This window comes from Coffea eugenioides, chromosome 9 (genome assembly GCF_003713205.1).
Source record: "Coffea eugenioides isolate CCC68of chromosome 9, Ceug_1.0, whole genome shotgun sequence".
Taxonomy (NCBI): Eukaryota; Viridiplantae; Streptophyta; class Magnoliopsida; order Gentianales; family Rubiaceae; genus Coffea; species Coffea eugenioides.
This window is the reverse complement of record NC_040043.1, coordinates 516,759-539,248: the sequence shown is the minus strand read 5'-3', so window position 1 is coordinate 539,248 and position 22,490 is coordinate 516,759. Positions and strand designations below refer to the sequence as shown.

The window sequence follows — 22,490 nt, the reverse complement described above, 5'->3', positions numbered from 1 at the left end:
TTTTAACATAATTGCAATAGTTTTCATTCTCAGATGAACAAAATTTGGTATCATCATCAAAATACACTATAACTAGAGGCCCTAATTATTGTACAATGTAGGGCTTTTCAACACTGCCCCCAGACATCCATACAAAATAATGGGCGTAGCCCAGCAATAACAAGATACAGCTAAATGATTTTCACTATCAACAATTAATGTTAAATAATACCTATCAAACAATTGGGTTAAGTGGATCTACACACTGCAAAAGTCATACTAGAATGTCGATAATTAACCAATTCCAAGAATCAGGATTACCAGACAACCAAATGGTTGTTGAACTACTCATTAGCAACCTTCTTCCAGGCGCCCCCTTGATGAAAGAATTGAGAGTCGTGTCAGCAGGCGAATCGAGTTCATGGTTGGTTCCTGATCATTTATCCCAAGTCAATTTCCAAAAAAATGTTGTCTGTTTTGCAGCTTCAGAGAAACTGATTCACCATTTCTTGTTTGATAATCTCAGTCAGTTGCCATCTGATCTGTTTGGAGATTCCCTCCGTATCATTTCTATGAGATCCTGCACAACTTCAGACATTGGAGGCCTAAACTCTGGCTCCGGCTGCATGAAAAACTCACTATGTTAGAACTTATTCATTGAAGCCAAGGAAGAAATGATAAGAGGACACCACCAATGGGAGTATCCCAATAACACAGTACTCGAGACTTCCTGGAAAGAAAGTTATACTCTCTTTTATGTATGTTTCCTATACAAGAAAGTAGAGGTTTTGATTCCTTTGCAGGATAAAGACACAATTTTGATATGTACCTATTCAATATTCACCACTACCTTTTTTAAGTTTTTTAGTCTAATGGAGGAAAAAAATTCTTTTTCCTTTTTTTTTTTTTTTTTTTTTTTTTGTCGCAACGATAGATGTCCTATAACCTAATCTAGCCTAGTCTAAGGGAAAGGGGAGGGGTTCGATGTGAGTACAGACTCCATCGATGAAGGTCAATTAAGACCGCCACAAATTGTGGCAAATTTGTGGGAGGCAGGGATTGAACCCCTGACCTCCAGCATCACCTTTAATGGTGATGACCACTGGACCAAATGGCCAGTGGCTTCTTTTTCCTTTCAACTCTTCCTATTTTTATTCCTCTTTGGGTGTAAGTGGGAGGTCTCGAACCTGGAATCTCTCATTTACTCTCCCCCCATACCACCCAACCCATCCCTCCCCCCAATTTTTCCTTTTCCTTCATTTTCCAATGAAACAACAATGATTTTGCATACAACTTTCTAAGAAATGAACTCGGGTGCCCAATGTGCTTTAGTCGCATTCAGCCGTTAACTTGGCCTTGTAGTCGTGAGTAGTAAGAACTAGCAAAACCATTCGCCACACCTGCCTACAATTACATGGGAAAATTTCTTTCACCGGACTATGCTATATGCAAGTGCAAAGCAAAATCTTGCATTCAGGTAATTCCGAGGTTTCTTCATGTGCCAGCATACTGTTATCTATGTATATTTAGGTTAAACTAGGGCTAAGGGGGGACCAGAGTTATAGGCAGAAAGATAATTGAATATCTGGACTTCTACTTGCTTAATACTACAACAAGAGCATGCATCTCCATGTTCCAATCTAAAACATTAATAATTCTCTCAGGTGGAGTGTTGGAGTAATGTAACCTTAGGTAATTCATAGACCAATTGAGTTAAGAAACAATTAGTTCGTTATACTAAGTGCACAGAAACTTGGGCATATAAGTTGCTTGTAATTATGTTTTTCCTAACAATCTGGTAAGTCTAGCACTAAAGTTTGAGTACTAAAAGTAAAGGGGATTTTTTTAAGTCCAATTTGATCAAAGGTAACTTTTATCTGCCATGTGATATTTGGACCTGTAAAAGGATGGACCCAACCAATTTAAACACTCAGATTCTCAAGACTTGCTCTTAAGTATTACTTTTTATTACTAAACCCCCCTCATCTTCGCTCTTCCAACCATTAAGGGAGCCAGGGATTGAACCATGGGAAGTTGGGAACCAATCTAAGGCCATTCATCCCAATCATAACAAATCCTTGAACTTGATCACAAATCTGAAAACAAGCCAATATTTTACTCAAATTTATGGTGGGTTTGGTAAGTCAGTGAGGTAGATTCCCCTCACTGAATACAGGCCATCCTAATGTCAAGGGTTAGCCCAATAATAGAGGAACATGCGCTATTATTTCGGATTTTATAGCTTGGATATCATTATTCATCTTTGCTAGCTTGGCCATATAGCATTCATCTTTCCTAGTGCAATAATCAACAGCTAAAACAGACAGAATATTGAAGTCCTGCACTCCTTGGTCCAAAGAAGGACAACATTTAACTCACCTGGACACAGCGTGAAATAATGTCAGCAAAGTGAGATAAAGATTTAACAGGATATCTTCCATTCAGAGAAGGATCAACCATCCTTGATAAGGCATCAATATCATGAAGCTGTGGAATAGCCCATCTGACCAAAAATTGTTCTCCTCGAGTCCTTGTCCTATATTTGATTAAAGAGATAAGTATTGGATTAGATCATGAGAAAAGGTGAATTTATAGTATTAGGACGACTGTGCAGTTGTATACCTGTCATATGACATTCGACCAGTCAAGAGTTCCAGCATCACAACCCCGAAGCTGTAAACATCGCTTTTGGAAGTATAAACTCCTGACTCAAATTCTGGGGCACCGTATCCATATGTAGTAAGAAGTTGTCCTGACAACTGAAATTCAAATAGAAATCGCTGTCAGACTTACAAAGAGTTGCAAGTTATTGCCTGACGTAAATATTATGCAAAGGGCTTGAAGAGTCCTCTTGCCATTCTGCCCCATGGTTTTTTGCTACTGTTACATATTTTATGTTTGGTAGTAGCATAGCATAAGAGGTTACAAGTCAGTTATCCAATGTCTCTCGACTCCAAAAAGAACAGCTACACATCTACTGACTAAATAAAATTGTTGGTTTATCAAAAAAATTAAAGGAGTCAACCCTTGCTAAATCCAGCAACTCTAACAGATGCTTGCCAACTGGTCTTCAAGAATGCTACAGTAGGCAGGAGAATAAATATTTTTCGGTTTATTCTTCTTAAGCTGTCAAAGTTGTTTTGACTGTTTGGAGAGCCCAAAAAAAAAAAGTATTTGGTTGTGGCAATTTCTTCAGAATCTAAACATAACAAAATAGTGGCCTTGCATGTCTTAATAGCTTTACCTTTCAGATTCTCTATATATATATTCTCAACTCTCATAGCCATTTTAAGTTGGAAAGAAAACCCCATACTGTCAAGTGCATATACAGTTAATATCTCAGTATAAAGGCCTCCAAGCTTGCGCATGACTTATCATGGAAATGTTTGAAATAGACAAATACAAAATATGCATGTGTCCAGGGAAGTCATGGAAATGTTTGAAATAGACAAATACAAAGTATGCATGTGTCCAGGGGTGGGCCCCACAGTCCCCAAGTTTTATAAATTTTAAATTTTTTTCTTTTACGAAATTAAAAAGGTTTCAAAACTCTCTTCATAAATTAAAATTCTTGCCTCCGCAATTAACTTATACATTTGAGTTTACACATATAGAAATTTGCCCCCTCAAGATATATTTTCTAATTCCATCCACCCATGTGTCTCTCTAAATCGTTTGCTTTTTTGACAGCCTGCAGCAGGGGTTGCACTGTCAGAGAATACACCGATAGCAAAGTAAAGAAAACTTGACCAATGTGTGTATATTTGACACAGTTGGGCAAACACATACAAGAAATTGCCACCAAAATTCCAAACATCTCCAGCTAACCTTTAAATGGATCTGCCCACAGAGACAGTCTTTCACAAGATGCTATAATCTAACCTCCAATTCTGATGATAATACAACCAAGATCTAATGAGGCAGATTCATTTAATCAGAAGATATATTCATCTAAGGAGATGCTTATCCAAGCTGCTACTAAATCCTCTTAATCTTTCTCACTCATAGCAGACTACTCTCTCTTCCTATATCACGAGGATCAAATTCATTTTGTTTCTAGTTTGCTGCTTCAGAGGAGGTTTGTCTAATTTTTGCCCACACTATCATCCATGGACCTGTTGGTTTTAAGTATCAACTGATAAACCATCTGATCATCATCATAATTCATGGATCTTCTTTTAGCTACGTTACGCTCTCATTTTACCGTATTGCAAGCATCGAGTCAGTACAAATGTGTACCAAAAGCATCTTCATTCCTAAATTTGTATACAAATTACAAGTACTTTGGCAAGGGATCATAATATTTACCTGACTAACAGCTCCCGATGTTATTAAAGAAGCCAAACCACATTCGGAAACATGCACAGCTAGCTCCTCGTCAAGAAGAACATTGGCAGACTTGAAGTTCCTGTGAATGATAGGTGGCTCACAGATCTCATGCAGATACCTTATTAATATAAAGCAGATGTTAGTAGTATAGATGTTACATAAGTTTGAGTTACATATCAAGCAAGTAATGCAGAATACTTGTTGAAAAATCATAAGACAAAGATCATTGAATAGAAAGAGAAGAATTCCACTGCCTGTGGACAACCAGATAATGACATGGACATGTGCTTCTGGTAAACATTTCAGTGCTTTTACAAAGTGATATTAACTATTTCAAAAATTAAAGACATAAAATATTTTGAGATGTTAGAACCCAAATCCCCCTTCTTTAAGCTTCTTACTATAGCCACCCTGTGGGAGAGGGGGAAGATTGAAATGTAAGAAAGGAAGGGAGAAGTAGGATGATGACGAAGCCTAAATTACTAAGTGGACAGTGAGTAAATGGAACCTTATTAATATAAGCACTCTGCAACAGATAGACTTACTTTAGCTGCATTATGAAGCAGCCTAAATTAATAAGTACACGATAAGCAAATAGAACCTCTTTAATATAAGCACCTTGGAAGAGAGAGTAATACTTACTCTAGAGCTCTTGCAGCACCAAGAGCCATTCTGATCCGGGCATTCCATGAAAGTTGATTTCTAATATCATCATCAGAGTGCAAAGCTTCCTGCAGTGATCCATTGCAGCAGTACTCATAAACCAGAAGTCTTTGACCATGTTCCGCACAGTAACCCATGAGTTCAACAACATTAGCATGACGAATTCTGTCAAGATTGTTAACCAGGTCCAAAAACTCATCATCCTTTTGTTGATTAGAAACCCTTTTGTCCAGTTTCTTGACAGCAAGCAACTGCAGGAGGATCGACAATCTTTAATTATTAGGCCAGTATATTCTTTCAAATTCATAGACTGCTTTACAAATAAAGGAAAAGGAGACCGAAAGAGAAATTTAATATCAGGACGCCACTAGATTAAAAGCTGAAAATCATATAGAAATGTAACATGCTCAAAATAAGAGAAAGGCAAATGATAAAATCTGCTCATGTTTCCAAAATGTTAAAAAAAAAGGACTTTTGACAACTAAAGAATGCACATTGGAAAATAAAGAGAGAATTGTTTTTCATCTCTTCGTCTTCTTTCTTTTCCCCCAGAGGAAGGAGGCTATGCAAAACCAAGTCTTTGCAAGGACAGTTCTTCCCATGTTTCAAAATGCCAACATTGCATTCAATAACACTAACTGAAAACAATAAGAGTTGATGTTGACCAGGCTAACTAGATTGCTTCTCGCACAAAAGCACTTTATGAAACATATTTTGGGAAATAGAAACTAGCTGTTGACTGCTCAACATTATCTAACTTGTAATCCATTTTTGTTCATAGCAAATATGTTTAGTACTTCCTCAAAAAGGGGCTTTAATGTGCATAAACAAGACATTCAGTCCATTCTGTCAGAGTCTCCAACTCTATGTGCTCAACCATCCATACAAAATAAATAGAAGAGAAACCTATCATCACAAAAGGATGCATTTACTGTACAATGCTTACGGCATCGTAGAAAACTCAACTGACTGCAACCTCTAAAGACCTTAGCAGCTCACCCATACTTTTCAATATTCATCTAGCTCAGCTATCAGAATCAAATTCTGACAAATTTACTCAACAGTTAGTGAGCCGTGTTGATAAGCTTAAGCCATAAAACGAAATCATAGATAAGAAGCCAACGATGAATCATTGCATAACATGCATGATAAATGACGAAAATCCTGTCTGAAGTAGTTAGAAAATGAAGTAACGAAGTAGAACCACTGGCTTAAAGTAATGTTATCAGAAAACAACCCAGGCAAAATGAGCAAAATTATTGAAAGGCAAAGAAGGCAGAGCTAGAAGAAAAGTCAGAATGTTGGAATTGAAGAAATTTAACTCAAACCATACCTTCCCATTAGGAAGCTCAGCCTTATACACAGCCCCCAGCATTCCAGCTCCAATGAGATTTTCTTGAGAAAAACTATTTGTATATTGCTGAAGAGCTGCGATTGTATATGACCTCACGGAAGTTGGTGGAAGATGTCTGGCAGTAGGCTTCACTGTTGTATCTTCAGTTGTGTTAAGCGGCTTTACAACAACCTTCTCCTGAACAAGAGGCAGCGGTGGCGGAGGTGGAGGTGGAGGTGGCGGTGGTGGAGGTGGTGGGGGCGGTGGTGACATCAAGTCAATATCAAATCTACTCATGTCTATCTCATGATCATTTCTCTTTGGAATTGCACTCATCTTTTTTGAATCTGCCTCCACATTTTGTGGCTTTGGAATGAAACCTCCTGTTCTTTTGCCCGTTTGAAGCTCTTCCTTTGGCATTTCAACTGGCACCCGCGAATCTGCTTTGACAAGTTAAGGGAACCGAGGACATAAAGATTCTTCAATAAAGATAAGTAATTTACACAGATCAACAAATAACCATAACTAGCCTTACCTTTCTCTTGACGATGACCAGGTTGGTCCAAGGAACTGTTGTCTCTAGGATTCTCTCTGTTTCCTACATATGGAGCTATTTCATGAGGCTTGGGGATTCTGTGTGTTTCACGCCTCTGTCTAAAGCGCCTTGGCAGACATAAGAGGAGCACCAATACCAATATTAAAAATGATAACACGGCTGCAATGGAAATCCAGACAACCCTTTTGGTGGTTAAACTTTTTTTCTTTGTTGTTTTATTGTTTGATTCTGCAGTTGCAGATGGTCCATCAGCCTGCTTTCCAGGGGTTCGTCCAGAAGTTGGTGGTGCCTGCACAGAAGTTGGTGGTGCCTGCACAGAAGTTGGTGCCCCAAAAAATGGCGGTGCAGGAGGTGGTTTTGCTGACGATGCAGGTGGAGGGGACTGAGCAATGCTGTTGTTGAATGGATTTCCATCTTTTCTGCATGATCAAACCTGTTAGCTAAGTAGAAGCTAAAACTTTAAGATTGAAATCAGAATCAGATACCAGAAATAAAAGGAAAAACTGGAAAAATACATAGGAACCAACTGAACTATAAAAATAGTACAGTTCTTGTCAATCAACTACAAAGAGCTGCTCTACTTGTAATTTGTGAAATTAATGGCCATTCTAATTTCCAACCATTTAATCTGTCAAGTAACCTGAGATATTTTAATTCAGGGACTTCTATTTCCATATCTAAAAGGACACACAGGAAAGGAAAAGGAGAAGGGAAAGCCTATCAACCACCTTAAAACCTGCTAGAGAAAAGCAAGGGAAGAAAGAGAGGAAACTGGGGGAAAAACTAGTTTTTTCTTTTTAGTTGAACGATATGAATGCCCTCAATTTCATGGAATTAAATAGACTTAACAGCTTTTGTAAGATATTTCTGGTAAAACTAAAACTCCTTCACAATAAAACGGCATTTAACAACTTTCAGTATTTGGAACTTACTTAAATTTTGGAATGTTCAACAACTGTTCGGGTATAGGTCCTGAAAATTGATTATTCTCTACATTTCTGTAACACACAAGGAGGGAGTGGTGAGAGATCAGTGAAAAATGCAATAGTCATTCTCGGGAAAAATGAATTAAACTTATACGTAATGGTTAAGAAGAGTACAAATCTGTTAGTTGATGAAGATCCTGTAAAACATTTAGAGTTCCAGAAAGCTGATTGTTTTGCAAATGGCTGCATCAAGAAGTAAAGTTTAGTTGTATAGATAGAGTACCATCTAAATGCCCATATTAGTTGAATACTTACAGAGTGCTTAGGGCAGATAAGTTTTGTACTGATGATGGCAGTTGCCCACTCAAACTGTTACTCGACAAATCTCTATACAAAAATTAAAAAACAAAAACAATTAGTTCTTCTTAAAGTCAACCACCTTCTTATGCCAAACATAGAGAGCTTCAGCAATGGGGACCTACAGGTTGACCAAAACAGCAAGTCCTTGGAAAGCATCAGGTATTTCTCCAGTTAACTGGTTGTCGTTCAGAGACCTGAAATAACAAGCAGAAATGTGGCTCAGGAAAATAACCTTCATACACCTAAAAGTAACTCGAAGCAGTGTTTACAAACTTACATAGCTGACAACTGTGTTAGACTGGATATAGAATCAGGAATATTTCCGGAAAACTTGTTATCTGAAAGAAAACTGCCAAAGGTAAAGACTATCATATGTTTCGCTTAAGCAGGCGCTTAGCATAAAGCTAGAAATTTAATCTCCCAGCAAAAGTTTAAACAAATTTGGCAAATACAACATTTTGCATTCAAGGAGTGTAGGACTCACAAGTTCTGCATGGTAACTGGTAGATTGGATGGAATACTACCTCCAATGTTATTGTTGCTCAGATCTCTGGCAAATACATTTTCAACATTATTAAATCAAATGCATATATCTACAGGATAGAGTCCATAGAATATATATCACACTTTTCAGACAGAGATATGCACTTACATTGTAGTAATTGTAGTAAATGCTCCTAAGTTATCACCCAGTTCTCCTCCCAAATTAGCACCATTGAGTTTTCTGCAAGAGAACACAGCTTTGAGAACAAATAAATTAATTTAAGATATTTACCAAAGAAGAAAGTGCAGAATCCATACACTGAAACTATGTTGTTCATGTTGTCACAGGAGACGCCTTGCCAAGCTTCACCACATGGGTCTCCACCACTAGCAACCCATCCGGGAAGAGTGGGTGATCCCATTGCAATGTATAGACTATTAATTGCCGCAACTACAATAATAGGTTAACGGCAAAAGCAATGTGAGCACGTTGATTCATGAAGTTGCAACTTACAGTAAATGTGACATACATGATGGAGAAGGATAAATGACAATGAAACTGTTCGACAGTATAGATGAAGCTCTGACGAGGCATAAACCAAAATGGTTAATGAACATCAAATGAAATTGCTGAAAAACAGAGCATGTCAATACATTTGACTTCAACTGATTAGTGTACTATTATGTCTTGGTAATACATCTACATTCTCATCTCATAGTCAAGGAACAGTTAGTTTGCTTTAAAAATCAGGGCCTGGGGAAACGGAACAAAAGTTCCAGATTCAACCGGGTAAAGTCCAGAACAGTTAAATTTGGAAAAGCAAGAAGCTTCAATTAACCAATCCAAACTGACAAACTAATGAAGTTATCCCGACTTCATAAATCCAATGTCCAACCACAGAAACCAAATTAACATTATACAATTCATTCCACTGTTTCTAGCAAAGCAACCAAAGCAATTAACCCCGTCACAAAAAAAAAAAAAATTTTTGAAACCTTACCATCCCCAGGGTTGGTGTATGCATCTGAATTTCTGACAGCAAATATCAAAATCAACCCCAGAAAAATCTCTATCCCCCAGGAAGCAGCACTAGATCTCTTCCTACTCATTGATCCAAAACAAAATTTTCTTCTTCAATGTAAAATCACTCTGTATAACCAATACATAAAACACTCCAAAACCTGCAAACAACATATTAAAAAAATTATAATCAAAAGCAAATAATGTCCATGATCCTAATAAAGTTCAAAATTCAACAAATCTGTCTTCCTCCCAAAAAACACAATCCCAGATGAAGAAAATTGTCAATTCCTCATAGCTGCATAAGAAATGCACTTCATAGAGCCCAAAAAAAGTTCTTGAACAACAATTTAGCTTCATACTTAAGCAATTGTGAAGGTTTTGACAAAAATAGAGATACAAGAAACTTTTCTGACATGCCAACTGTTAAGTAAATTATTAGCAAATAATGCCATTAAAAAGTTGCCAAAAGCATTGATTAGCTCACATAAAGCAGAGAACTTTATGCTAAATTGTGCTAAAATAAAAGCATCCCAAAACATAAAAATAGAAATTAAAACATGGGCCTTGTACCTCACTGTTCAAAGATTGAAGAGTGCAAATCTAATGAGAAACAAGTTCTCAGCTTTGTTAGAGGAAGAGAAGCTGGAAGGAAATAGATAAAGGAAAAAGAATGGCAAAAGGGCAGAATGTAGAAAGTTGCAAAGAGAAGCTATTGATAAATTCCCCTCTCTCTCTCCCCCCCTCGCCTTAAAAAGAACAAAAGCTCAGCAAAATGACCTACTTAAGTCTTGAGTGGGAGTCATACATGCATATCTATCTGCTTTGAGTCACAAGGAGGAAGGTGCACAGAAAGTCCCAGACTCACTCCAGGCGCGTGAAGGTACCCTCTAAGTACAAGAAGTCAAGAGCCAACAAGCGAATCTAAGAATATATATTATTGGTAGGCATCAGAGAGTGATGGAGAGTGTGGTCTAAATACGCGTGAGGCGGTGTTCTTGACGAGCTGTAGTTACTTTAGGATTTTAACAGACAATTATGAGTAAATAACAGCCGCCACTGTTAAAATTTGACACTTGGGGTGGTAAAATATCAATGGGCTGCGAGCCAGAGGATACAGCTCATCTGATCTTCTAGATTTTCTGTGTGCATGTTTTTTTGTGTATTCAGTTTATTAGCGTGAGGGAATTGGATTTAGAACTCTACTAAAATCCAAGACGGCAAATTTTCATGCTCCTTTTTGCTTTGCTTTACTAGTTTCTTGTAGATTGAGAATGCTTCAAAGTTTGGTTCATGCTAATGGCATAGAGTATCAAAGTTACCAACTATGGCTAATGGTATTACAGCATATAGAGAATTTTATGCTGGACAGGCTAATGGTATTACAGCATAAAATTCTCTATACCAACAATGTCTCTCATGCGGATAGGCTCAATTTTCTTTCGTGACTGTCTCAAATTATATAGATCTATTTCCTTTTTTAAAGAGTAGTTAGTTTATTATTTTACTAAATATCCATATTTAATGTACATAGTTATTAAAAATTTTTGAATGTATTAGTTGCCTTCTAATGGCTTCGAACCGAAAAAAGTTTGATTGTTGGACAATTTTAATTTTGTTGTTCATTTTAGTTAAACATGCAACATTAATGTGATTTGTATGAATTAGATTGACTCTTACATTAGTACTCTAAGTTTCAAGAACAATATATATATAGCAATATGTGTCTCTTACTTTGAATTAGTGATCTAATATTAATAAGAGACATTTGAGGAAATATGAACAAAAAAGTAATTGTTATAATTACATTAACTAAACTTTTTAATCTGTGTAAAAAAAAAAATAGACGGGAGGGATATTTTCTATCCTTCGAGCCGTTTTTTCAAGATTCCATTACAAACAAAAGAGTCAATTCAGTCTATCAATTTTTACGTAAAAGGAGGACGGTTCTTCTTCAGAAGTAATGAGTACACCACAAATGGCCCCCACTTCCTGAGAATTCCATGTCATAGTAAAGCCTTGTACATGTGTAATCGACAGACCATGTACAATATATCAGCCGGTGGGATTTCTAACTTCTGGACAGGGGGGTGGGAGAGGGGGGGGGGGAAGATTTTTAATTTACTCATATTGGTTGGCACATTGGAATCTAGTCGACCATGTATACAAAATGTACTTTTTCTCTCTTTTAGTGATTGTAGCTATGCATGATACCAGAGCAGCAATTATTTAAATCGAACATGTTGTTGTGATTCAAGTGGTAAGGATTCTATCTTTGTGATAGGAGTAATCGGTTTTGAATTCTTCCACCGAACATAACACGTTAATATGTAATCTGTATGAACTATTGTAAGTGATTTGATGTATTAGTGACATATTTTGATCGTAACGAATATAACACCGTTAATATGTGATTTGTATGAATTAGTGTAAGTTGTTTAATGTATTAATGATATATTTTGATCGTAAAATCGGTTAAATGTCTTCTTGTCTTAAACTTTTTATTATTAAAAGAAAGAAAAAACTCAGCAGCAAAAGAGATAAAAGCAACTCAGCTATGTCACTAATGGCTCTAAAACTTGTAGGTAAAAGTGACTGTCTCAAGTAGATAAGGGTTACTCTTAAATGTGTTAGTGCACATTTTGATCTTCAAAAGAAAATGATTTTTATGTAATCTTTCAAGAACAATCTTGAAGGCCTGAACAAATTCAATTCGACTTGTCAAACTTTTCGCGTTCCTAATTGTAAGTAATGATCAAATAAATGGTTCGAAGGGCCTAGACGCCAAAGAACCAATAATGTCCCGTTCCCATTTGAGAATCAAACTTCTACCTATTGACCTATGCCTACTTTTGACCTCAAAAAACAGTAAAAAAAGACCCCTGGCTATGAATAAGAGTTTGATAAGAACGGAAAATTTGGTATCGTTGTCTATTCAGGGGCTGCTACTTTTCTCAGTTCTATATTAATGTCCTTTGCTTGGAAGTTTATGGTTGAATTTCTCAGCTGCTCAAGAGCAATATTTCCTAGAGAGTTCATCCGCGTTTCTCCAGATAAGATGTTTATCCTCAGTAATCGGCATCTCTCCCGGCTCTCTTCTATACCATAAGAAAAATATTCCAATCATGTCAAGGACACAGAGATTGCTTGCTGTTTGATTAAATTTAAATTTAGACCAATGTTAGATATAATTCGTTTTAAAAGTACTTGTTTGATATGAAATTTCATAATCTGCTACGTCTAAATACTTACTCGATTTAAGTTCACTTAAACACAAAATCTATTTTTTTTTTCTTCTTTTTCTTGTGTATAAATGAGAAATCTCGAAACCAGAACATCTCACTCGTCCTCCATCCTGCCATATCATTAAACAATCTAAAACTATCTTGACCAATGCCCACTAAGCATTCTTAGACAAATTATTATTTAATTATAAATTCTTTACAAAATATAATGGAACAAGAATAGGTTATCCATATTGGATAATAAATTATAATTTGAATTACATAAATTGACATTTGATAGGTAAATGAAGATCTATTGTTTTGGTCATTTTTTTTTATTATTCGAATCCTAAACCTGACAGCGAGGAACACAGCATTGGACCATCAATCCTAGTACTTGAAATGAACAAACTGGTTAACATCAACCACTAAAAATACAGAAACATATGGTACAAGACTACTATGTTGAAGTTAATGCTTATTGTTGGGTTTTAAGCGTCAGATTGGAACATGTTGGCTATTGCGTGTAAACATAAGCTTCAAAATTCTATGGAAGGGAAAGCCACTTTTGACAAAGCTAATTAATTTTTTTCTCAAACCTTTTCAACGGACAGAAAGAGAAATGTATTAAATAAACAAAGAAAATGAGGTTGAAAGGATAAACGTCTTTATCCCCTGAAGCTGAAAGAGGTCCACTCCTGTCCTTTATCATGGAATCCATCTGATGTATCTTTCCTTGCATAGGATGTGAGATGAGGCTCCATACTTCTTGATTAAGCTAATCCATTTCACTTAATTGACATTTTAGACCCTATAGTACAATGGGGTTTTCTTTTTCCAAACTCACATTAATTGAGATTACTATAGTTTTCTTGACTAATAAATTCTTGTAAATTGGATTGTAATTACATTTGATGGATGAAAATGGGATTCTTAAAAGAATTTTTTTCATTAGTTTGTGAAATCCAAAAATTACTTGATTTCGGATTAATAACTTGAAAAGAAATGTCTAGTACAATAATTTATGACAATTTACTGCTGACAGGATCGACCGATGAATCTATTCTTTCTGAAAGGGAACAATAATGTGATTTACAGAAATAATCTGTACAATGCTTTGTAATTTTTTTTTGGTGTTCTTCTCAACTTCGATCTTGGCAAAACAATGTAGAAAAAAAGGCAATATCATTGTGCAGTAAAGAACAAATTGGAAAAGGGTCTTTTAAAATAGGAAGAAAATTTCCAACTGGAAAGGTGAAAATGTGAAGCACAGTTGGTCCAAAAGTGCAACCTCTGCCGTGTTGTTTTTGGGACTTTTCTGAACTTTTTAGTCTTTTTATTGCTACCTTTTGAGATGACCAAATTTTGACAAATATGAGCAATACAACCTTGAAAAGTATCAAGCCATCATTTTAGTTCTTCAAAGAAATCAAACTAAATGATTGAGGCATTGAAAATATGTCGGAGTATCAATTTATCATGACCACGTATTTTACCTAACGAACTAGTCTAGTCATGAGTCTTATATATATATATATATGTTACAAAAGTTTATCAAATTTGAAATATGAACCACTAAAATAAATCATGAGTTTCATTAGAACAAAGCCATATTCTAGGTACATACTTTCTAGGGTTTATGCAAGTTATATGCTCTCTATCTTTTACCTCTATATTTTACTCAAATAATTTAATATCTACAAATTGCAATAACTCAAAAGTATTAAACAAGCAATTTTTGAAAAAGAATTCAATTGAGAACTCTAATGAGCACAGTCTAGTTCCAAAAGCATGTGGTTTTTAATTAGAACTAACGACAAATTTTCGAGAATGTTGTTTCCTGCCATTTTTAATGTTTTATAACATATACGAGAAAAGATATTCATTTTTTCCTTGTAATGTAACTGGGAGGGATCGAATTTATCAAAGCAAATAATAGCAGGAAAAAAAGAAAAATTCAAAGGGATTTATAATTATACTACAAACATGGAAACTATAAGGACAAAGTTGGCAAGTGAAAATGAAATAAAGACTTGCCAACATCATCCTTTTTTTATTTTTTGAAGGACCAACATCATCCTTTCACAATTGAGATTAGGTAGTACAATAGCAAAAGGTCGTTATGTCACATTCATTGTTACAATAAATATGGACTACTTTGGGATAATGGATTGAACCTTTGGATTTGTGAGCAGCCAAGGGTTTTTATTCCCTTTTTTTTTCGAGTTTGTTTTCCAGCTAATAAGCAATCCCAAATTTCAGTCCCTACACCCTAGTACTCACATACGACAACGTTTGATTAGATATGGTGGAGCCCTTCACAGTTTAGATGTTTTACTTTCTGATGCCGAAAGACTCCACAGAAGCGTATTACATCAAACAAACATGCACCCAATTGTTTACCAACACGAAATCATCAAGAGTAAATAATTGCCAGCATTTTTTCTTTTCTCTATTTTGCTGAGGAAAGAAATTTTAACTCACACGTCAAGCTATGGTAATTGGATCAACAAACTGCAGTTTCTTGCCCTATACAAAATTGGCTTTGCTGCTCCTGTTCTTGCCAAAAAAAAAGATACAACAGAAGCAATTTTAACACATATGTGGGAAGATGAGGAGCATTAAAATTCAATAATTACAATATCAAATTGTAACTCTTTGTTCACGATAATTCACAAAATTTAACTATGAGACTCTCTCTCAAATCCACTCTCAAGACTCGACTCGACTCGACTTAATTTTTTTTCAAATCTACTATATTGACTCGACTAAATTGGACTCATCTCTTTAAAATTATACTTTATTAACTCTCTCTTCAAAAGAAATAATAATAAAACACTGGCATCCAATTTATAATTTACCGAACGGACTCAACCCACTCGTAAAAGAAAATTTGCAAAATCAAATACTAATAGGACTAGACACTACCTACACTGTAAGGAAGCTGCACCTACCAACCAAATGAGCTTCGAGTTGGGGCTTTGGACAAATGACAAAGAATTAAAGAAAGGCTACCCTCTAAAAAAAAAAACCAAGGAAAGACGTACTAAATTAACTTAGCATGGGCTATGATTCCATGCAACTTCCATAACTAAAACTTTTTACAGTCATCCAAATAAACAGCTAATTAAATTACTAAATTAGCTTGGTTTAATTTCCTTCGTTGGCACTTTCAACATGGGTTTTTTATCCTCATCATTTCTTCTCAGGAAGGCAAGAAATTGTTTCCAAAACAAATGATTAATTTTGTGAAAGACAGGAATATTTTCTTAATAGACTTGATTTCATTTGAACAATGTATGAAGATTTCGTACAATATATCTTTAGGCATATATTTTAGGATGAGTATGTGTCTATCTAAACAAATGATTTTTCGATGGGTTTTTATTCCTCATTAGTATACTAAATTTATACTACTTAATTTATCATGTAAATGTCTACTCATGTTTTTATTGATCCTTGAAATTAGGGTCTGTTTGGTTAGCATGGTTTGTTAAACAAAATTCCAAACATTATTCAATTTGCGTCATAAATATTTCAATCACCTTTTTATTTTATATATATTACATTACAAAAATTTTTCTCATGCTATTCTAAATTATCTTTTATTTTCAAAGAATCTCCTATCCAACAAAACTAACGCCAAATCCCATAAACCATTTTTACCACTAGTCATTAAACACTACGAACCAAACCTATTTATAAGACTTAACACCCGACAATCTGCAAACATGCGAGTGGGCCTCGTACGACATGGAATACAATTATGTCCAACTGCCTAAAAATGTTGCTGCCTTGTGTTAGGATCCAATTTGGTTTTTAACACAACATCAACTTGGATTTAGATTTCTTCGCAATGATAGTTGTAGACTTGTACATTGGGCTTGTCAGAGCTCAATTTAGTTTTAGTTCACTTGAGTCAGAGTTCAAGTTCGTTGGGATCTAGCTTAATCGAATTCAATGGAACCTAATCGAGCTTAGGTGATGTGATACATAGATGAGCTTTCGAACTTCGTATATCAGATTCGAGTTTTGATCAAGTAATCTCACGATTAGCTCAGACTGACTTGATTCGATTGCATTCGTACTTTGCATGGTTAAAGTTTGAATTGAATTCAAGTAGCTTATATGTGTTAATTTATAGAGCTGCAATATGTACGTGTGAGGCTAAAAAACTAGTCGAGCTTAATCGAGTCTCTTATGTATTTTTATTTTATCTATTTATTATTATTCAATGTCAATCGTACCTTTTTAAAAATACAAAAATTAATTTCAATTAAATTTGATTGAATTAAGGTTTTTTTTTTTTTTTGGAACTCAAGTAGGCCAAAATAACTATGGAACCCAAATCTTAAGAGCTCGATAGCTGAACCTCACATATTTTACAAATTCAAGTTTCTGATCATTTTTTATCTTGAAATCACTACGTGATCCATGTGTAGTCATTTTTTATGTACAAACAAATTAGATTCCACTTTGTTTATGTAAAAATGAATATAAATTGGGTCAGATCTCATTTTTTTCAAGAAAAAATGAACATAGTTCAGGTCAAATCCTACTTTTTTAAAGACAAAAATGAATATGATTGGATCATTTGCTTAAACTCCAAATGGAATCTAATATTTTTGCCTCTAAAAAATAACCACATGTAATTTACATGATGAAATCAAGATAAAAATGGTCGAAAACTTATGTTGAGATCAAATTTTACAAGCCATGTTTGATAAATCAATTCAATACTTAAATTTAATGGATTCAGATCTTAACGTATTGAGACTGTTTGACAACCAAAAATTAAATATCTGAATTAATTAAATGATACTAAATTTTCTAGACAAAATTTGCTCCCAAAATTAAGTGATAAGCTATTCACTTATCACTAAATATGACATACATTTAAATGTATTAGATTTAGTACTTAATAATTCAATAACTTAATGGATTCATACTTCAGATTTCAAATTTCAAATTTCAATTTTATCAAACGCACCTGACTTGATTTTATAAGGGATATAAAATTATCATTTTAAAAATAAAGGACGAAAAAAACCAATTGGTAAAATATGAGAAACATTTTGAATATTTTTTTTCCTAATTAAAAGTAGAGGCACAGGGTAAGTTGAAATGCTTGCGAATTGCTTGTGAGCGATTCTATCAAATATTTGGTTTAAACTCAAATTACTCGTTGTAAGTCTCAAGTTAAGTTCAAACTCTCTTATATGCTACTCGAGTGCTCATCAAGCCTAATTGAGTAATTCTATTATTTATATAATATATTTATTTGAGTTATGAAATGATCATTATGAATTTATGTTTTAACAAAGTTTGAGTTTTTGTTTGAGTACTCAAACTCAATAAAACTCAAGAACTAGATTGAGACTTATCGAAACGAGTTCGAATTTATAAACTCTATACATTATCCCGCGATCCGAATCAAGTCATGAGCTCTCTTACTCGATGGAGTGGGGTTCGAATTCAACTCGATTCGATTCAATTAGTTGGCAGTTGGCACCCTTAACTAAAAGTCAATTCAGCTAAAAACAAATGTGCTTTTGACACGACACAGTTTTGATTGAGTAACAATATGAACGACGTGGTTTCGTCCGGAAAAAATATATTATCGTTGAAATCCTGGTGAAATGACCTTTTCTCCTCCTCAGCATCTGACAGCCATCCATCAAACACCCACCGATCCCTTAACAAAATCCCCACAAAGTTTTTACAAATCTTTGAATCGTCCCAGAAAAAATCGAACCCACATATCCTCAAAATCCCCGAAATCAACACAGGGGAAAGGGGAATACAAGAAGAATTCCAATAGCCAGTAATAACAATGGCAATGAATTCCCGCCTAACAGGCCTCTTCACAAGATCCCTCAAAGCCACAAAATTCTTCTCAACCCTCAATCCATCCTTACCACCTCAGCCATCACCCCAATTTGCTCAGACTCTAGAAGGATTAAGGCAGCGTTTGGTTGAGGAGTCCCCAACCTTAGCAGATTTCATAAAGCTCCAGTCAGAAAATGAGTATTCTGTGGAAGTTGGCACCAAGAAAAAGCCATTGCCAAAGCCTAAATGGATGAAGGAGTCCATCCCTGGCGGAGAAAAGTATACCCATATTAAGAAAAAGTTGAGGGAGTTAAAGCTTCATACTGTTTGTGAAGAGGCTAAATGTCCTAATTTAGGAGAGTGTTGGTCTGGTGGAGAGACTGGGACTGCCACGGCTACCATCATGATTCTTGGTGATACTTGTACTAGGGGATGCAGGTGAGGAATTTAATTTCTGGGTTTTTTTTTGGACACTTTATGGGTGGGTTTTTGTTATTGGGATCTTTTTTTGTGTAAAGTCGGATACTTTGGATGTGAATGATACAATCTAATTAAGGTAGAACATGTTAAAAATGCGATTTTTATTGGAAATAGTCGGAAGAGAAGTTGTTTTTTGCTTGATATTCTGTTGTTGAATGGTCAATAAATGTGGGACTAAGTAAGGTTGAGTGGACAAAAACGATTCACCTCCAATGGAGTCATTTGCTGAATGTTTTAAATGTTATCAGATTTTGTAATGTGAAGACCTCACGCACTCCACCTCCTCCTGATCCAAATGAACCAACAAATGTGGCTGAAGCAATAGCTTCATGGGGTTTGGATTATGTGGTTATTACTAGTGTTGATCGTGATGATTTACCTGATCAAGGAAGTGGTCACTTTGCTGAAACTGTGCAGAAGTTGAAGGCACTGAAGCCAAATATGCTCATAGAAGCATTAGGTATGAACTCTTGTGCTTCTAAGGTTTAATTAATCATATGAGTATGGAGAAGTAGATGGAAAATTATATCTGCTGAAATGATTAAATACAGAGGACGCCAATCGTGCCTTATGACTTGGCACAGATAAGCCTCTTACAATAATGCAAATGCCAAATTTTTGGTCTAATGTGCCAAGTTAGATCATCACCAATAATTGACTCTGAGAAAATGGTTACTACTTTTTTTCAGTTTCTTAGTCTGATTTATACGTCTTTCATTACTTAATCTGCAGTTCCTGATTTTCGAGGAGATCCTAGCTGTGTAGAGAAAGTAGCAACATCTGGACTAGACGTCTTTGCTCACAACATAGAAACCGTTGAAGAGCTTCAGAGTGTAGTACGAGATCATCGTGCCAATTTTAAGCAATCCATGGATGTTCTAACGAAGGCCAAGGATTATGCTCCTGCTGGTACACTCACCAAGACTTCAATCATGTTAGGGTGTGGAGAAACACCTGACCAAGTGGTGAAAACAATGGAGAAGGTCAGGGCGGCAGGTGTTGATGTGATGACATTTGGTCAGTACATGAGACCCTCAAAACGCCACATGTCAGTCTCTGAGTACATTACTCCTGAGGCCTTTGAGAAATACCGAGTTCTCGGCATGGAAATGGTTCGTGTCACTACCCCATAGTTATTAATTCCTTCAGTAGAAAAGTTTGCTGGTACTTTGTTTGTTTAAATGCTTAATTTGTTTTTGGTGCTATTGTTATGCATTATGGCACTGACAAGTACAATGTAGACGTCAGAAATTTCTTTTTGCCACTAGTTTCTTGTCTTTGTTGTTTGACTCTTGCTGTTGAAATTTGGGTTTTGATCACTTTTTCCCCAAATCTCTCAAATTTTTGAATAATATTCACCTTTTCTGTACATTTAAATTTATATATTTGTGAAATCTTTTTCATTGTCACCATAAGTTGTGCAAAGAAGAAAGTGCTCGAAGACTGCTATTTCACCTAAAGACTTTCTGCATTGCTATGCCTCGATATTGCCTTTGAAAATATGCTTTTGGGCTGCTTGTGTGAATAGCGAAAGTCTGGATTAGACTTGAATTTTCTTTCTGCTTTCTATAGCATACTAGCTTCTGTCTAGTAATCAAGTGCTTGAAAGCTGTGGCTTACCTTTATTACTATCCATCTTGTCCTTTTCAAAAATTGGCCATAAATATTTTATTCTCATCTTGTTCTTACCTGTGTAGTTGGAGCAAACAAAATTTTGGCGCATCTTCTGGACCAGTATAACAGTGTTTATCATACTTGCAGGCTCTTTTGCTGCTTTTCTGCATTAGTCGTCTCTTTTGAACCCTATTAGCACTTCTGGTTGAACCCAAGCCATTAAAGTTTGGGGACTTATTGAGTTATCTGTAACAATTGTGACTGTATGTACAGCTACCTTACTGCAAGTGTTTCAGTAAAATATGTGCTTCGTGTTGTAACAGTTGACCTGAGAATGAATTTGTGATGCCTAGGATGACTGTTTTTCATTCCTATGTTAGCATAAGTACACTTCTTCATGCCAGGAATTGGGTGCTCAAAGTATTAGGATAGTGATTTTTAACTTGCAATGGCTTGTTAGCCTATCTATGTCAATCAAGCTGATAATTTTGCCCAAATGTCTCCTTTATAAACAGGGTTTTAGATATGTAGCATCTGGTCCCATGGTTAGGTCCTCCTACAAGGCTGGCGAGTACTATATCAAATCCATGATTGAGTCAGACCGTGCTGCATCATCTTCATAGATTCCATACCTGGAAGCAGCTGAGTTGTGCTGTAAAGCAGGATTCATATTTACGGTACTTTGACTTACTATCAGTTTTGCCATGGAGTATTAGGCAGCATTTTCTGTATTCAAACCGGGAAGATGTTACCGGCAAGGCAGCGACATAACATATGCAATCTTCCAAGCCATCAAGTTCACGTATTTGTGCAATCATACTGTATCTGAAAGAATCTCATGTGTTATCAAATGCAGATATTGTGCGTATTAGATTCCAGTTGCTGCCTCTGTGTGAGTACTCCACGTTTGAGGCTTTGTGGTTTATTTTATGGATGGTCATCCATAATATTTTTTTCCCCGTACAATTATTGATTCCCATCTCTTCAAAGGAGATTCTTGATTAGATTCATTGTGTATCGTAATTGAGAGGCATCTGTTGTATAGAATTGTTCACTGGATGATCTGTGCTGTTTGTTTTGTTTTATTTTCTCTTGTTGCTCGACTGTCCAAATTGCAGGGCTGTAAATGCAGTTGAAAACTTGCCCAGGGTGTGAATTCTTGAATGGCAAAGAAACTGTGCCTTCATTGATCTCATTGAATAGATTTAAGCTGGTCACATATTGACTTCAGATATCCTTGAGATAGATTTACGTCACACCTTACGAGAAAGAAGAAACGACTGTCTATTTCTAACTTCTTCATTATTGCTGCTTTTAGATTTTGTGGACGCCAATGGCTTTATAAACTTTTGCTTCTTTTGAGATGTTAATCAATTGATTCTGTTACACGTTTAATCTTTTCTGTTAGTTCAAGAACACAAATCCGAATGATGAAAGTGAAAGAAATAAACAAGACAAATTAAACACAAGGATTTTTACGTGGAAAACCCCTCCATTAAATTTGGAGGGTTAAACCACGGCAGAATATCTGCATTTTCTTCACTGATTTGTTTGGATATAAGGCTCAAACTCTTGAAGATTGCTCTTCAAAAAGGAACAACTTCGCACATACGCCTTCTTCTGCAACTTCTTGCTCGCTTTCTTGTTCTTGAATCTTTCTTTTGATACTCCGTCGAACTGATCAGGTTTGAAA

At 35.6% G+C, this 22,490-nt stretch overlaps 2 protein-coding genes across 3 annotated transcripts; one reads left to right on the top strand and one right to left on the bottom strand.

The window, feature by feature from the left end:
* On the bottom strand, window positions 1–10,381 carry LOC113783604 (protein STRUBBELIG-RECEPTOR FAMILY 3-like). 2 transcript variants are annotated; one of them, XM_027329787.1, is made up of 17 exons: window positions 10,224–10,381; window positions 9,631–9,811; window positions 8,948–9,080; window positions 8,799–8,870; window positions 8,631–8,696; window positions 8,424–8,495; window positions 8,269–8,340; window positions 8,102–8,173; window positions 7,961–8,029; window positions 7,793–7,858; window positions 6,840–7,279; window positions 6,305–6,744; window positions 4,951–5,222; window positions 4,288–4,426; window positions 2,602–2,738; window positions 2,359–2,515; window positions 1–601 (listed from the first exon to the last, which is right to left on the bottom strand). In XM_027329787.1, the coding sequence occupies exons 2-17, from the start codon at window positions 9,737–9,739 to the stop codon at window positions 506–508; spliced, it is 2,412 nt and encodes an 803-aa protein (XP_027185588.1). In that variant the 5' UTR covers window positions 9,740–9,811; window positions 10,224–10,381; the 3' UTR covers window positions 1–505. The 2 variants fall into 2 exon arrangements, with proteins under 2 accessions (XP_027185588.1, XP_027185589.1); XM_027329788.1 differs by lacking the exons at window positions 8,799–8,870; window positions 8,948–9,080; window positions 9,631–9,811; window positions 10,224–10,381 and having other exon boundaries at window positions 8,424–8,484.
* Window positions 10,382–18,545: 8,164 nt separating this feature from the next.
* LOC113783538 (lipoyl synthase, mitochondrial) lies at window positions 18,546–22,027 on the top strand. Its single transcript, XM_027329696.1, has 4 exons — window positions 18,546–19,141; window positions 19,432–19,643; window positions 19,916–20,295; window positions 21,313–22,027. The coding sequence occupies exons 1-4, from the start codon at window positions 18,708–18,710 to the stop codon at window positions 21,418–21,420; spliced, it is 1,134 nt and encodes a 377-aa protein (XP_027185497.1). The 5' UTR covers window positions 18,546–18,707; the 3' UTR covers window positions 21,421–22,027.
* The last annotated feature ends 463 nt before the right edge of the window (window positions 22,028–22,490 follow it).

Coding starts and splice junctions, on each gene's coding strand:
- LOC113783604 (XM_027329787.1), bottom strand. CDS start 9,739: ATGAGTAGGAAGAGATCTAGTGCTGCTTCCTGGGGGATAGAGATTTTT. Junction 5,223..6,304: donor CTGAGCTTCCTAATGGGAAG/GTATGGTTTGAG, acceptor ATCCTCCTGCAG/TTGCTTGCTGTCAAGAAACT. Junction 602..2,358: donor TTATTTCACGCTGTGTCCAG/GTGAGTTAAATG, acceptor TTTTTCATGCAG/CCGGAGCCAGAGTTTAGGCC.
- LOC113783538 (XM_027329696.1), top strand. CDS start 18,708: ATGGCAATGAATTCCCGCCTAACAGGCCTCTTCACAAGATCCCTCAAA. Junction 19,142..19,431: donor ACTTGTACTAGGGGATGCAG/GTGAGGAATTTA, acceptor AAATGTTATCAG/ATTTTGTAATGTGAAGACCT. Junction 20,296..21,312: donor GAGTTCTCGGCATGGAAATG/GTTCGTGTCACT, acceptor CTTTATAAACAG/GGTTTTAGATATGTAGCATC.